Raw genomic sequence first — 15,926 nt, forward strand, 5'->3', positions numbered from 1 at the left:
CTGAAGGCATTAGTTTTGCAATACAGGCTATAAAATAATTACTTTGTACGTTCAACAGTACCAGAAATATGCAGCTCTAGATAAAGCCGTTAAAAATCTCTGTGGAAAGCTGCTTCTAGATAGAAGCTAACTCTTTGGGTGGCTCCACATGAACCAAAAAACCCATCAGGTTTTATGATCTTTCTTAGAGGTATGTTAGCCTTTATGTCCAAGATAGAGTTAGAAAAAGAACAGGCATCTCTTTCAGAAACAGACTTCATAGTTCAAAACAGATCAAACAAATCCATAAGCTTCATATAAACAAATTCTCCCAAATTTTCACAACAATCATTTTCTAATCCAGTCATTTGCTCTTAAGCTGGATGTAAGCAATGGGGAATTCATGGCTGAAACTAATATGAAACCAACTCCATGCTCTCAACAGCAGGATAAATCAGATTTAGCCTAATATTGTATGTCATACTTGTTTCTTCTGTGTGTTGCAGTTATATTCATACACAAAAAGCTATTTTAAATATCCTTTGCATGATAATCTGTTGTACACTCTACTACAAAACTGATTTTATAGGACACATGATTTGTGGGTCCCTAGAAGACAACAAAAAGTCTTGTAAAAGGCAACAGGAGTTTGTCAAGAGTAAGTCATGACAGAACAATGTAATTCCTTCTGTGACAGGGTAACAGGTCTTTGCAGACACTGCTGTGTTTGCAAGTGCTGTGAGAAATGGTACTTGAAAGATGCAGGTGAAGTAAAAAGTTGAAAATACAGCAGCAAAAAATTATCTGGAAATGATGACCCAAAAGGAAAATGCTAAAAGAATTAGGACTAATTAGCCTAAGGAGAGCAAGGAAAGACAAAAGTCTCCAAATTTTGATAAAGGTTGTAGAGAAATAAGCAAATAATCTGCTCCCAGGCTAGGTGAGTCTAGTTCATATGCCTGTATTTGTCAGAAATAAGCAACCCCACTGACAGCTTGGTTATGGGATGCTGTGGCCTGGATGGACACCATCTCAAGCTTCAGTTTCATTTTTAGGGAGATTGATACCTGCTGACAGCTAGTGGTCCACCCATGGAGTCCGTGCTGAATGATCAGTTATCTGACAGTCCTGACAGGCAGAGAACTGGAGATAGAGTCTCAAGGAAAATGAGGGACTTACCACTTTTTACAGAGTTTTAGAAACCCAGCATGGAAAATTTTGCCGTCAAGTGTATGAACCTGCCAGCATAAAACTGTACCCTACAGTATAGTATATAGCAAACCCTACCGTTACCCTGTGTTTACACTGGCTACAAGAAAACTTACTTTTCTGCTTGGGCTAGAACTCAAGGAAGCCCATTTCTTTACTTTGGCTATAAAAATACCTTTTTTTCCATATGGGTCAACAGAAATTTGTGTTGTTTTGTTCTATGTGTAAATACCCTTAAAACTGCTAATTGTGTATGGTGCTGGCTTAATAGTCACCCATAAATTGTTACAGGAGTTGAGCTTTCTAGGGCTATTTCCTCACCTTGTTGTTTGAGGTAATCATTACAGCTCCTTGCACTGACAATATGTCCGTAGTGACTGAGTAATTGCAGAGCACTTGCACTGAATTTTAGGGATTACCTGCATATAAGACTCTGAAATACAAATAGCTTACAGAGGACACACAGATACAATCTCTTTTGCATTCCCTAAAAACGACAGTAACTGAAACAGAATTGTACATTTACAGAATTAAGTGTAAGGCTTTCATGGAAATGCAGGTGTGCATATGGGGAGGATATGTTATACATCCGGATCTTATTTGGTAGAAATCCTAATTTCCATTACAACAGTCATTTTTCTGGACAGTTATTGCGTTGTCATAGGTGAATACAGCAAGCTTCACCTGGCCCTCCTCTTTCACTACCAGATTTATTCTCCACTGAATTGATGTGTCTCAGGTTCTTTCTCCCTTGCTTGGAGGAAAGGAGGTCCCTCCCTGGAGGCAGGACCTATTCCAGAGAACGGCATGTTTGAGAGAGGAGCCACACTGTGAAGTCGATATGGTAAATTAATATTCTCCATTCAGGCTCCACAAGTGGCTCAGCTGCTTCCTTAGGGTAGGGAGCCGAATCACGAAGGTCAAGTTAAGGCTCCTCAGATCAGTCTTCCCACAAACTAACCAGATTTTAACCATCTGAGGCTGCAAGTTTTCCTCCATTTTTTAAGCTGAATTTGTTAACGTTTGGAAGTGGGTGTTTCGTCTAGTGGTGAAGCACAGGGTTGGAGTCAGGAGTTTAGATTCAGTCTGTAGTCTGGGAACAGTAACAAGCCTCAGGACAGCTTTTGTCCATTCAAGAACAGATGGGATGGATTATCTTTTGACGGGTTATAAGATCCAAGACTGAAGAAGATGCTTTGCAATTAACTAAAGTTCAGCAGTGCTAAATTGTAACAAAAGGAAGATGAATAGTAGGATCCAACTATAAATTTCAACTAGATTGGATAGGGAAATGAAGAAAAAAAAAATATTAACAAAGATGCAAGATAATGCAAAGTTTCAGTAAATACATACCCAGTCAATTTAGCTCTACAAAATCAGCAATGGCCACCCCCATCTGCAGGGTGAAATTGATGCTAATCAGTTGCAGGCTTGTACTGCAGATGAACTCAAACAAAAATCAGCTTCTATGCAGTCTACCCGAATATAGCCCAAAGCTAATATTACAGTTTTGTGCATGTTTATATTATTAAAACTTTATGTCTCAAACTGTCAAACTCAAATACATTTGTAAAAAATTTGCATACCTATTTAACCCCTTTTAAAAAGTGATTCTGGAAACCTTAAGGAATCAAATCTGCTTGAAAAGTTTCCATTTAATTGTTGCTCATTTTTTAGAAATATGTAAGTTTAGAACATGATTAAATAATACCCACCTCTGATGATTTTAGGGGTTTTTTTCACATGTATATGCAAATCAGAGACATGCACTGGACAAGGAGTCAGTTGTCTGGGGAAGTGTCATTCTGGAAAAATAATAAGTATTTGATTTCTAATAAAGTAATAAAGCTTGGACTCCTGACATTTGCTACATTTTTATCATAGCCAGTGATATTTCTATACATTAGCACTGAGGGGGAACAAATAATTTTTTTAAAAAGAGGTGTGGAGGAGGAAGGAAAAACAGAGATCCAGAAAAATATGAAACATCTACAGCTTCTTGTTTATGAAGTTACAGTTAACAGCACATGTTGTGTTACATTACATTCATGCTTTATAGTTCAGAACAGTTAATAACTGAAAAGCCCTTTAACAAAAGACTTACAAAAGGAGAGAACCTTAGCAGACTCTCTAGTTAATTGCTGAAGGAGAGCAAAATATTGTTTATTATTATCCTGCCAAGTTTACATTTGCATGCTTTATTTTCTTGGACCAAGTCACTTAGGTTTAGTAATAACAAAGATTTTGTTTAACAAAAATAACACTTCTTGGATGATAGATGGGTGAGGGAGAGAAGGGAAAGAAAAGAGATATTAAGGTACTGGTGGAATACACAGCGAAGTGTGTTTGAATGTTTTGAAAGAAGAATGGCTTCACTGCATGGTGACAGTCTTGCATGACCATAATGTAATTTCTCTATCCTATGCTACACTTCCCCGGAGAAAAGGAACTTGTTATAGGTGGGAGAATTCATCAGCAGGGAGAAAATAAAAAGAAAGAAGGGCTTTTATACCAGTGTAAAGTTTTTGGCTCATCTTGTATTATCTTGTCTTCAGTCCCTCTGCATCCTACAGCACTTAGTTCTACAAAGACGTTTGAGAATAAACATTCTGAGCTGGATCTTCTCCAATGCTGTTTTATTTCACCTATTACTAGACTGGGCTAAAGCCAACTGTAAAATTTAGATCTGGGTTAAGTTTCTAAACCCTGCCAAAGATTAGGGTGGTCTGGTCCAAACTTTTGTTCCAAGTCTCTCTTTTCTCTTTCATCAGAGCCACATGGGGAGGTTGTTCTTCAGCATTTTCTGAAACATCTTTCATGCTTCAAGATGTAATCTGTAACTACAGATCTTTTTCATAAAACAAGCGGAAAATGTACTGTGGAAGAATCTGTCAGATAAGGGCAATGACTTTGATAAAATGTTGCTGCTGAAATAATCCTGGAGGTGTCCCCACATCTTCCATCTCCACTTGGATGTCCTCTGTTTTGAGAAGGTCTCTCTGCCATCACCAGTGGTGACCAACACACAGGCCTTTGGGACGGCCTGTGACCAGTCCTCAGGGGTGGAAGGAAGCATTTGTCAGGTCCACGCTCTTAGTGCAGTGGCTCTCCAACATGTGTCCTTTGGTCAAGGCAGCAGCGCTTTTGGCAGCCGTAGGGGTAGCAAGGGAAGGAGGTGTCTCACATGTCTTCCTACCACAGCTGTCTTGCGTTGCTGCATGCTGTGTGCTACATGGCTCACCATCTGCAGTTGGGGAAACCTGTCTTCTACTCAAGGAACCGTGCTCCCTGATGCCCTCTGTGAGGAGCTCTCCTTCCCTGAGCTGTGACAAGCCACAAAAAAAAAATGCTGGAAACTAGCAGAAAGGTTTCCCTAAAACCACACACACCTTCGCTGATTTTATTTCCCTATAGATTTCCTACTTTAAGACCTCAGGATACTAAAATTATGCCTCCAACCAGTTTAGCCTTGAAATGTTATTAAGCCAGGCATGAAATACCTTCCTGTTCCTAGGATAATGTGAAATAGAAGCAAACAAACAAACAAAAAACCAGCTGTCTTGAACCTCTCAGGAAATCTTGGCAAGGGTCCATGCAAAGAACATAGCATTCTGTTATGTCAATCAAAACATTTCATTTTAATGTCTATGTGTAAAATGAGATAGTTCATATGTGCCTGTACTACAATTTCTTCTTTCTAAATGACTGCCAGAAAATCCCCAAATCCCATCCCACAAAAAATAGGGCTAGTTTGGGGTTTAATTTACTTTTTTTTTTAAATGAGAAATTGATCTTACAGCTGATAAACTGGAATTTTCTGTGGTGTATTTGCAAACTTTCAGCCAGTCCTGCTCCTCTTTGAGGACTCTGGGAGTGCACGAGGGTGAGATCACAGTGGGGACAGGAAAACTGCAGATGAGAGCAACGTGCAAATATGGCATGGTTCCTGTTGGGAAAGGGATGGGGTTACAGGGAGAGGAGCCAGCTAGGCAAGGCGGTAGCCCTATCCCCTTCTCAAACCTAGTGGCTGATGTGCTGGCAGTGCGTTTTTCCCCAGAAATAAAACAACTTAACAGTTTGACACACACCGAGGAGTTAATTTTATTTCTCTTTCTGGTGACTGTAGATGCTGTTCCCCTTTCTTCTGCTTTTTCAGTGTCCTGTAACTCACCCTCTTTCTACCCCTTCAGGTGTTGTATTCCCTTACTCGCCACGGCTGGGGCGTTACAACTTAAATTTCCATGAGGCTCAGCGAGCATGTCTGGACCAAGACTCTGTTATTGCCTCCTTTGACCAGCTCTACGATGCCTGGAGGTCAGGGCTGGACTGGTGTAACGCCGGCTGGCTCAGCGACGGCTCCGTGCAGTACCCTATCACCAAGCCCAGGGAGCCTTGCGGAGGGAAGAACACAGTGCCTGGGGTCAGGAATTATGGGTTCTGGGATAAAGATAAAAGCCGATATGACGTTTTCTGTTTCACTTCAAACTTCAATGGTAAGAGTCGTCTTCACCACTACTTTGTAAATGACTGTTTCTGTGCTTAGGAAAGAAACTCCAATGGCAGCAAGTGATATTTGGTTTGTCAAAGCTTATGTTAGGCTTGGAAAATGTTATTGTTGAATTTACAAGGACACATGTGCAGAGTAAAGTTGTCTTTGCCACATGTTCACGTAGATTGTTTTTACAACTCAGAACTTGCATTGGCAGGAGTTTCTAATATCTCTGCTTTCACCCTGTTAAAATTTATATGTACTTTTTCAGTGTTGGTGCATGCCCAGTTTATTTTAGTTAAAGTGACGAAGAAACCTGTGATTCATTAATTGAGCTTTCCTGTTGAATTCAATTATAATTATGATGGTTTACAACTTAAATGTATCACCAAAACAAAATTCTGATTACCACTCCATCTATGCTGTTGTGTCAAGCAGCTCCTGCTCATGTATGAGGTCTAATATGACTAATACTTCCTTATCAGCAAAGCTATTTCTGGCTTTCATGCCTAGTAACTTCGATACCTAATCTTAGTACACATACCAAAACCCTGTTCACTTTTGCTGTGAGCTTGGTCTGCTCTGAACCTTGTTTAGCATCTGCAAGCTTTTTGCTATTAGTAGGTGTTACTTTTGGTATGAAATTACTTGATCTTAGTTTGCTATCATTTCAGGTTTAATCTAGTGGCTGAAAAGTATTGCTGTGAATGAGAGGAATGCTGCAAGGAAACATGTACAAAAGGAGTCTATAGTCCTCTATAGCATCACACTTGTGGATAATTCCTACACAACTTTGCACATGTTTGGCTTGCAGCCCACCCAGACCGAGGAGCATGGCCTTTTTTGTTTATGCACAGATTGCTTATCCACAATGGAGCATTTTTGTCCTACAGCACACCAAAAATAAAAATAAGCCTTTCTCTCAGAAGATACGGTCTAGTGCTAAGTCTGCTCCACCATCTCAGAAAAAAAACCAAATCCTCCAAGCAACAATATTAAATTAGGTTGGATGCAGTCTGAAACAAAAGTTTAGCTGATTTTTATCATGCTGAATCATTCCATGAAATGCTGGCTCATTTTTTTCTTGCTTCATTTATACAAGACAAAATCCTATATGACCTCATCTTTTATATGCAGAATTAACCCTGTATTATAGAAATAGTGCCAAGGAATAAAATAAACAAGGAAAAAGAATGAAAATGTGATAGCTGCACTATTTATGATGCTTGCAGTGTAAACATTTGTGACTAATGTTCACTAAAGACCAGCCTTTTCCACACTAGCAGCTGGACAGTATCTTTTAAGAAAGAGAAAAATAATTTCTGGACAAAAAAAAAAAAAAAGTATTGACAGATAAATATTGTCTGTGCATTGATACAGCAAGAGAGAGAAAGAGGAATAAGGTAAGGTGAGGATAAGGTATACAGGTAGTAGAAAAATCAAAGACAAGACACTAAAATGCATCTCATTCTTGGTGCGTCTGTTAAACTGACCTGCAAGACAGAATACTACACAGCAATAGAATGATATATAGAGCTGAGCACCATCTCTTCTAGTTCCCTGCAACTCAGTGTCATCTAAGTCTCTCAAGGTATCAGCAGACTTCTGCTTCTTTCAGCATCCATTTCCTTAACCAGCAACTCCCCAGATGACATTATCCTCACACATCCCTGCTATATTCTCCACTATTCATGGGAGACCAACCCAAAATGCCAGCTTCCTATTTTCAGCTCAATGCTTCAGAGATCTTATGTATGCTTAACAGCACACGTTAGCTTTTTCACTGTAAAAGAAAAAGCTTATAATACCCCATTTTGCCACCAGGTCTCAATTGCCATAGATATTGGCTACGGGCAAAGAACTATTTCTGCAACACCCAATATTGATTCTCTCAGCTCAGGAACAGCCAAGGAAAATGAGAAGTGGTTAGGACACCGTGCATTTCCAGCAGTGGCAGTGACTGCTGGAGGCTCCTGATGGTATGAAACAGAGAAGCCTTCAGCTTTATGTAAGGGGGCTGGAAAAATGCCAAAGGCCCCAGGATCAGGAGAGTATAAGGCATGCTCAAAAAAAAAAATTTAAAATCTCAAGGAATGTCAGCTGTGGGAGCTGCTATGAAGAAAGAGGGTGAGTGAGGTTTAAATTTCTGCCAGTTGGGTTCTTTTTAGGGAAAGAAATCCCCCAAATACATTATGATCTCAGGGATCATTAAAAAAAAAAGGTGTGTGTGGGGAGCCTCAATTTTAAATAGTTCAGCAGTCAAAGCAAAAAGTCTTTTCTAAAATACATGCAAAGCTTGTTTTTTTACCTGAAGAAGAAAGGTGCAGAACAGCAAAATTACCTTCAGCGATTAAGGTGAAAAATGAAAATGTCATCATCAATGCAGTGAGTTCAAATCCAGGCTCAGTGTTTTCACTCTGGAACTGTTGGAACCCATCTGTGATAAACTGAATACACCAAAAAAAGTACGGATAAAAAAAGGGGGGGTTATACCATTAGTGAAAAATTCTGTATGCATTCCTGTTACTTGCACAGGAAAACTGTTTTAACAAAGTTTGTCTGCAATGCAATATAAAATTATCTTAGTACTTTATGAAATTACCCTCTACAGCATCTTTTCTTAGTCTAAGTGCAATACTTGAACATTTTGTTCCGCCTGTATAACTGCTTCATACTCAAATCTTTCTGTTGGTTCATAGAACTGTTCAGGCTTTGTGTCTGTGCAGGCAAAGTCAAAAAGCTGAAAATGTTTCATACACTTTGTATATAGTAGTACCAGCAACTTACCAGTTTATAAGAATACATAGTGATGTGTTTCATAAAACAATATGAAGAGTAAAATTAGCATAATGCTATCCGTTAAATCCATCAAAATATTGTAAAATAACATAATTTTTCTGCCTCCATAGAAATAACTATTGGATGGCAACATGTTTCCCAACTTGCTTTTACATCCCTCATGTTGATAAAGGCAAAAGGCAATTAATATACACAAGTGGGAAGTTTCTAACTTATATTTGGGAATTCCATTTTGGAATTTCCTGATGTCTGATGGCTCAGCTCAGCTCCCTCACCACCATTTCTCTGCCACTTTTCCTTCACAGTAGGAGCCACTTTAGTCCATGTTCTCTTTAGAAAAGCTAAAGGCTCCTGCCCCATGTTGTGGGACAACCTGCCATGATCGAGAGGTTTGCAAGGGCTGCAGTCTACCCTAGGTTCTCTCCCTGCCCTACCCCAAGGAATGGGGATGCTCCTCTTCCATACAATCCCTCTAGAAGGTCAATTTGGGTTTCTACACAGCAATTCAGAGGAATAAATGCAGATGAATCCTTTTGTTTTGGTCTTCCCCACAGAGCCCAAAAGGCATAGGGCAAAGAATATATAATGGTAGAGCTGAGTGGTTATTATTTGCTTAATTTCAAAGGGCTTCTGAAGGAGAACAGTGAGTTTCTTGAAGGAAAAACCATAGGAATCTTTTGCACTGAAAAGTGTAAAGTGGGCTAAACATAAACATATCTATCTGCTCCTCTACAATTAAGGATTTTCAAAGCAAAAAAGGATACGAGGAGAGCCTGTATCACACTTTCTGCTCATTAATGAGCATTTTGTTATAGACTTTGCACACAGAACCACAGTGCATAATTGATTTGTTATCAGCTCTAGCAGAATCAAGTAAAAATCTCATGTTAATGAAGTTAAAAATACAAATAATAAATTTTAGGGATCGTGTTAAAAGTGAAGCTGTGAACCACCTGTTTATTACGGTAATATATGTGATAAGATAACCACTTCCACCATTTGACCATTTCAGAATATTTTATCCCTGGGAACATGTAGCTATTGTTCCAAAAAGAGAAACAAACCCACCCAAAATAAAATTACATACCCTTCTTGGAAGGGATTGATTCAGAGTCACTGGAGTCACTGCTGATATCAGGGCAATTTAAAATCAGTTACCTCAGATGATCACCAGATATCAAAATACTTATCAGGACCTTATGATTAAAGGAATCGAAAGCATCTCGCTTTGCACAAATTTTTAACAAGTTTTTCAACTTTGAGGAACAATGGCCTCGCTCAACCATTTAGTATTGCTATAAGATATACTGAACTGAGTCTGCTGAACAGATGATAGGGTCTACATTTTGTGCAAGTTACAGATACACCGTGCTAGCTGCTGAGAACACCTTTTATGGCCATATGAAACCACAAATTAGAGCAGTTTTACAGAGTAAAACTACTTAACTGATTTCTGTAGCCATAAGCTTTTTGGCATAGGCATCCATCGCTGGCTGCAAAGGCAGTCCTGCACTCAGCATTTCTTGTGTGTGTCCTGCCACCCACCAAGACGAGTTTGCTGCTCAGCTGCCCCTCCACAGCACTGAAGGCATGAGACTAAGCAAGTGGCTGCCCCAGCAAACCAGTAAGCTGTTGAGAGTCATCTTGGGGCTGAGCCCAATTGCACAGATACTCAGTGGCTGGCTGCATGTGGAGGCATCCTCTCTCAGCACTCCACCAAGAACCCTCTTTCAAAGGCATTGCATTAACACTTTGTACAGCAAATAGTGAATGGGGTGGTACTGCTTTTCTGGGCCTCTGAAGGTGATAGCCCATCTCTCAATTTAGAGCTGAGCTTGGAAAAATCTCCAAGGGTGGTGTATGCCTCAAACTTGCATAGTCACAAGGGTGTAGGGTATTTAGGTAAAGTGCTCACGTTCTCCTCTTTAAGCTGTTCTGTTACTTGCAAAAGCTTAAAATAGCTATTATAGATGGGGTGTGATTAGAATCATAGAATGGTTTGGGTTGGAAGGAACCCTAAAGATCATCTAGTTCCAAACCCCCTGCCATGGGCAGGGACACCTTCCACTGGACCAGGTTCCTCAAAGCCCCATCCAGCCTGGCCTTGAACACTGCCAGGGATGGGGCATCCACAGCCTCTCTGGGCAACCAGTTCCAGTGCCTCACCACCCTCACAGTGAAGAACTTCTTCCTTACATCTCTTCTAAATCTCCCCTCTTGCAGTTTAAAGCCATTACCCCTTGTCCTATCACTACATGCCCTTGTAAAAAGTCCCTCTCTGGCTTCTTCAAGTACTGGAAGGCTGCCATAAGGTCTTCCTGGAGCCTTCTCTTCTCTTCTCTTCTCTTCTCTTCTCTTCTCTTCTCTTCTCTTCTCTTCTCTTCTCTTCTCTTCTCTTCTCTTCTCTTCTCTTCTCTTCTCTTCTCCAGGCTGAACCACCCCAGTTCTCTCAGCCTGTCTTCACAGGAGAGGTGCTCCAGCCCTCTGATCATCATTATGGCCCTCCTCTGGACCTGCTCCAACAGGTCCATGTCCTTCTTATGTTGGGGGTCTCAGAGCTGAACACAGTACTGCAGGTGGGGTCTCACCAGAGTGGGTTAGAGGTTTGCATAAACTCTCTGCCCCATGATTTGGATGAGAGCTGTCAAATCAAGCAAGTTCATCCTCTGTAGGAGTGACCCAACTATCAGATATTAATGAGAGAGAGACAGTTAATGCTTCCCTCTCCTTCCACATCAATTAATAAATACTAAGATTGAAGAGTTAGGAATCCTTCTAACCTATTAGCAGGGGAAACCCAGCAAATCTATACTGTTTATTAACAGAATTTTATTTAATCAGACGTTTTGGATACACTTTGCATCCCTGTGGGGTTTAGTACTAAAGTTCTCCCATTTAAGGAAGGGGCAGAGTATAGGCATTTTTATTATTGATGTCATATGTCAAAAGCCTGACCTTACTGCAAAGCCCTAGGAAATTACATTCCATTGACATATGGTTTGAAGAGCACCTAATAAGCTAGGTGAAGTTTACATACTATCAGTCCAAATCCCTGTTCCACTAAGTCTGAAATCCTGTTTGCTTTGGGGAAACCTCTTAATAACATAGTAGAAACAGGTTTCCACTTGATAAACATTCCTTTAGCAACACTTTGTAAATGCTCTCAACTTGCTGAAATGGAGTTAAGCAAGCATTTTACAAAGGGGTAGATTATCTACTCTCATGAGTTTTCTGTGGAAGTACTGTAGATATTGTCTCTGACAGTAATGAAATTTTTTAAAAGTTTCTTCACCACAGCTGCAATGTAAATGCCTTTTTTTAAAAAAAATGTTCTTGTCACGGTACACAATTTCCAACCTTCACACAAAGGTAATTCAATTGTATTTATATTGTCATCTGACTTGACATTTCTTCACTTAGAAAAAAAGCCATATGCTTTTTTCAGGGATGTGGAGCTGACGTAACTCTTCATCTTGCTCACTGTTTTTTCTTCACCAAGCAAGTAACCTGAAACTGAGCAGAATTCTGTTTGTGTGTCCACCTGGTTTTTTATAAGGAAGAAAAAGGATATTATTCTGGAGGACATTGTTTTTTAAGAAGTAAAGAGTGTGCTCTGGAATTATAAGATCCCCACATGAATAAATTCTTTTGTTTTTCATCTAACTTGCTTCTTACAGGACAGTCAGATTGAAAGCTTGTGAATTTATTTGGAAATTGTTATTCTTTCAGATTAACACTATTCCTTGCAATCCATTTCTACCTCACACTTAGTTAACTGTGAAGTCAGTGATGATAAATAACCCTAAGTATAATGAATTAAAGGCTAACAATTAATTTACATTGCCTTGATAAACAAAATTAATGTTAGTGGTATTGCTGCTTATGGATTAGTAGGGGAGACTTCCTTTTTGAGCTTTACTTGCTGGCATATGTTTTCATTACCTTGAGACAGAGGCACATTTTTCTTAGCAGCACTATCGGTTCAATGCTGTCGTATGGTGAGGATATACGCTTTGATGCCTAAAGAGAAACAGAGCTGCGGAACTGCTGCGCGTGGTTTTGACACTGCTAATGAAGTCTTAAGACAGGCATGGTTTTGATCTACCACAGGCTCAAACTCTGCTTCTGAGAAGCTGTGCAATATCTCGGCTTTCTTAAAAAAAAAAAAAAAAAAAAAAAAATTGTGCTTGTACTTAATCAGAAACAAGGTCACCGCCTTGTCGGATAGTAAACCTGCATGTGTTACCTCCAGCCACCCTCACCCAAATGGTATCAAAGGCCAGATCTTGCTATGCCATGCTTCTGAGAGGAAAACTTGTAAGGGTTTCAAGCTAATGCTGGGAGCATGATGTAGAAGTGAACTGCTGTGGATGTTTAACTGATTTCCTTCTCTGACAGTAAACTACAGCTGTATGAGATCTGCTTTGCCTGAAATCTACAGGGTTCCTCAGATGTTTCACTAGATTGTCATTGTCACCTTGTTGGTAAATGCATCTGGCACCATAAAGTTAGATGCAGAACAGGGGCCCTCCTCAGAATCCCAGGGTGTCTTCCATTACCCCTCTCCCCTGATCTTTTTCTTCCTGTTTTTCTGCTTCTGAGGATGAAAATGCATTGCAACAGTTCAGTTACCACTGAATACAAGTGGGGGTGGGGAGGCCATACTGTGCTAAGTTAACAGAAATAAATGTAGCACTACTGTTTTTTGTTCAAATAGTCTGTTTTCTCTACCTGGCTTTTTTTTTTTTTTTTTTTTACTCCTGATATTTATCAATTCACCATGCAAAAAATTGAGGTATTTTTAACAGCGCAACGTCCAAATTGCACAGTCCCAAATCAACCACTGGTTGATATCATTCTGCAGTGGAACATCTCCTTTTCTTCTCAAAAGCCTCCGTGATATTATTGCATCAGCTTAATCACATCGCTAATGACCCTTTTTCCTTCTTTCTCTTACTAGGTCGATTTTACTACCTAATTCACCCAACCAAGCTGACCTACGACGAAGCTGTTCAGGCGTGCTTGAAGGATGGAGCTCAGATCGCTAAAGTTGGCCAGATATTTGCCGCCTGGAAGCTCCTGGGGTACGACCGCTGCGACGCTGGCTGGCTGGCTGACGGCAGCGTGCGCTACCCAATCTCCAGGCCAAGGAAACGCTGCAGTCCTAACGAAGCAGCGGTTCGCTTTGTAGGCTTCCCTGATAAAAAGCACAAGCTGTATGGTGTCTACTGTTTCAGAGCGTACAACTGAAAATACCTAGAGCACAAAAGTTTTAAATTCATTAAGAACATGTGAAAGATTTCTTTTCGATATGAACTCATGCAAGTTACCAAAACTGTGATAAACCTTTTTTACTTACTGTAAAGAGTCATTTTCATAAACCCAACCCATTAACTTTTTTGTTGTTGTTGTTTTAGTATTTTTTGTAAAAGTATCATTCCATAGATATTTTAAATTAATATAATTTAATGGAAGCTCTAGGTAAGGAATTTTTAGAGCCAAATTCTTTAAGCTACATCATCCCAACAAAATATACTTTTCATGAATGGGGCATGCAATAGAGCTTGACGATTGCTAGGGCACAATTATGGAATGTAAGGCTACTCAAAGCAGAAGCTTTTAAAAGCACAGATTTTACATATTTGTAGCAGTTTGAGAAATACTGCAAATTGATTATATCAGGAATTTTGAAATAAGATAATCTTTTTGTTAAAGGGGATCAGTGAGGTTTTGCAAAAAAACCCTCACAAAAACGTAGGTTAGAAAATAACTGTTTTCACTGGTTTCACATGGGAACAACACAGAGTTTAATAAAAGCAGCTGAAACAGTCCAAAAAATAGGACTAGTTTTACAGTTTAAAATCTTGCCTTTCTGAAAAATAAGCTCATGGTCCCATGCATAGGAACAAGCACAATTAATTCTCCTGAACATTTCAATTGTGGGTTTTTTTGTGTATAAAACATTGATGAGGGAGTGAATAATTAACTAATAAGAAAGCCCTGTTTTCTTCTTAACTCCAATTAAAGATGCCTGAGAAGTGTTGTATTACCTTTGAGTAGCTTTACTGAGTTATTTTTAAACTCTTAAAGGCCGTTTGCTAAGCAGCATATAGCATCTACTCAGGGCAGTTGTATAAATGAACTGCTGGACAGAGAAATTGTAAACTTTAGCAGCTTGATTTTACATTAGCCTTTGAAATGTTATTGTCTTAATGAAAGAACATTACAATATTTAATATTTCTTACCTATTTACATATCACAAGAAACAAAAATTAGAAAAAAAAACATTAAAATTATGGAGTCTTAGAACAAGATTATTAAATAAAATCTGAAACCAGCTATTAAGGTTTAGAAGAGAAAAAAACACTTCCTTACATCTTATTTGTATCTAAGAAGTACATATGTTTTTTAAACTATCAGTGAAAAATAGTATCACTAGCCCTGAATTATTTAGCTAATCCTCCTTAGATTTAAGAGAAAATAACTATTGAAATACTTCTTTCCACTAAATCTGCAGTGGTCTAGGTGGAAGATGTTTACCTATATCTGCCAGTGTCAGAGAAAAACATGCACTGTGCATGGTGCCTAGGATTTTCAGAGCTGCCTAAAGCACTAGGTCCTCCCTAAATACCAATTTGAGGGAATTTGGATTTCTGATGCAAACTTATTTTGGATGCAGCAATTCTTGGTGCTCACCTTCAGATACCTTAATGCAACCAGTTTTTCAGAGAGTGGGTGCTCAAGGCTTTCTGAATATTTACTCCACTTATGGTATCTCAAGCTGGATATCCAAAAAACAAAGAGGCCTGATTAAAAATATCTTGGTCTTGAGTAATCTCTTAGGCAGTTCTGACATTCTCTACCCAGTATTGGTTCTACCAGTTAAAAATGGAGAACTCTTTTTCCTACTCTATGCTTGCTGACTATGAAGATTTCAGAGGACCAATATTTGTATTACGCAAAGTTTTATAGCTTCCCATTTTTTCCATATCTAAATGAGATATAGCGGTATTTATCCAACTAGGACACAACTGGTATACTTTCATGGTTTGGTGTAGTTATTTTCCCATGGACATGAGTAAATAAATCTCTTTCCTGGAGCGGTTGTGGTCCTGTTTTAAAACTCTGAACAAACCAGAAGCAATGTATGGTAGGATTCTAGTGGAAAGATACCATAGTGCAAGAGGTTATTTTGTTGGAGTTCGTTCCCGTCAGGCTCAGAGGCAAATTCCCGTCCTTCTGAGGATATTTGCATCCACTGTGGATATTTGCTCATACTATACGGATGAAGCAATCTCAGTGCCAACCACCCCCCACCCTGACACCCCCCCCCCCCCCCCCCTTTTTAATCCACTAGGAGTTGGATTTTCTTGAAATTCTATCACTTAGCTATAAATAGAGACTTATTACAGGTCAAGCCCCTAAATCCATGTAATCATTTCCCAACAG

The 15,926-nt window shown here is 39.3% G+C and overlaps 1 protein-coding gene across 1 annotated transcript in view; it reads left to right on the forward strand.

Annotated features, from left to right (window-relative positions):
* HAPLN1 (hyaluronan and proteoglycan link protein 1) overlaps positions 1-13,766 on the forward strand; it is a 63,906-nt gene extending 50,140 nt beyond the window's left edge. Inside the window, exons 4-5 of the mRNA XM_049794534.1 lie at positions 5,379-5,681; positions 13,437-13,766. Coding sequence (XP_049650491.1) covers positions 5,379-5,681; positions 13,437-13,726 — 593 coding nt within the window. The 3' untranslated portion in view covers positions 13,727-13,766. The remainder of the gene's footprint in view (positions 1-5,378; positions 5,682-13,436) is intronic.
* Positions 13,767-15,926: the final 2,160 nt, after the last annotated feature.

Source organism: Accipiter gentilis, chromosome Z (assembly GCF_929443795.1).
Source record: "Accipiter gentilis chromosome Z, bAccGen1.1, whole genome shotgun sequence".
Classification (NCBI taxonomy): Eukaryota; Metazoa; Chordata; class Aves; order Accipitriformes; family Accipitridae; genus Astur; species Astur gentilis.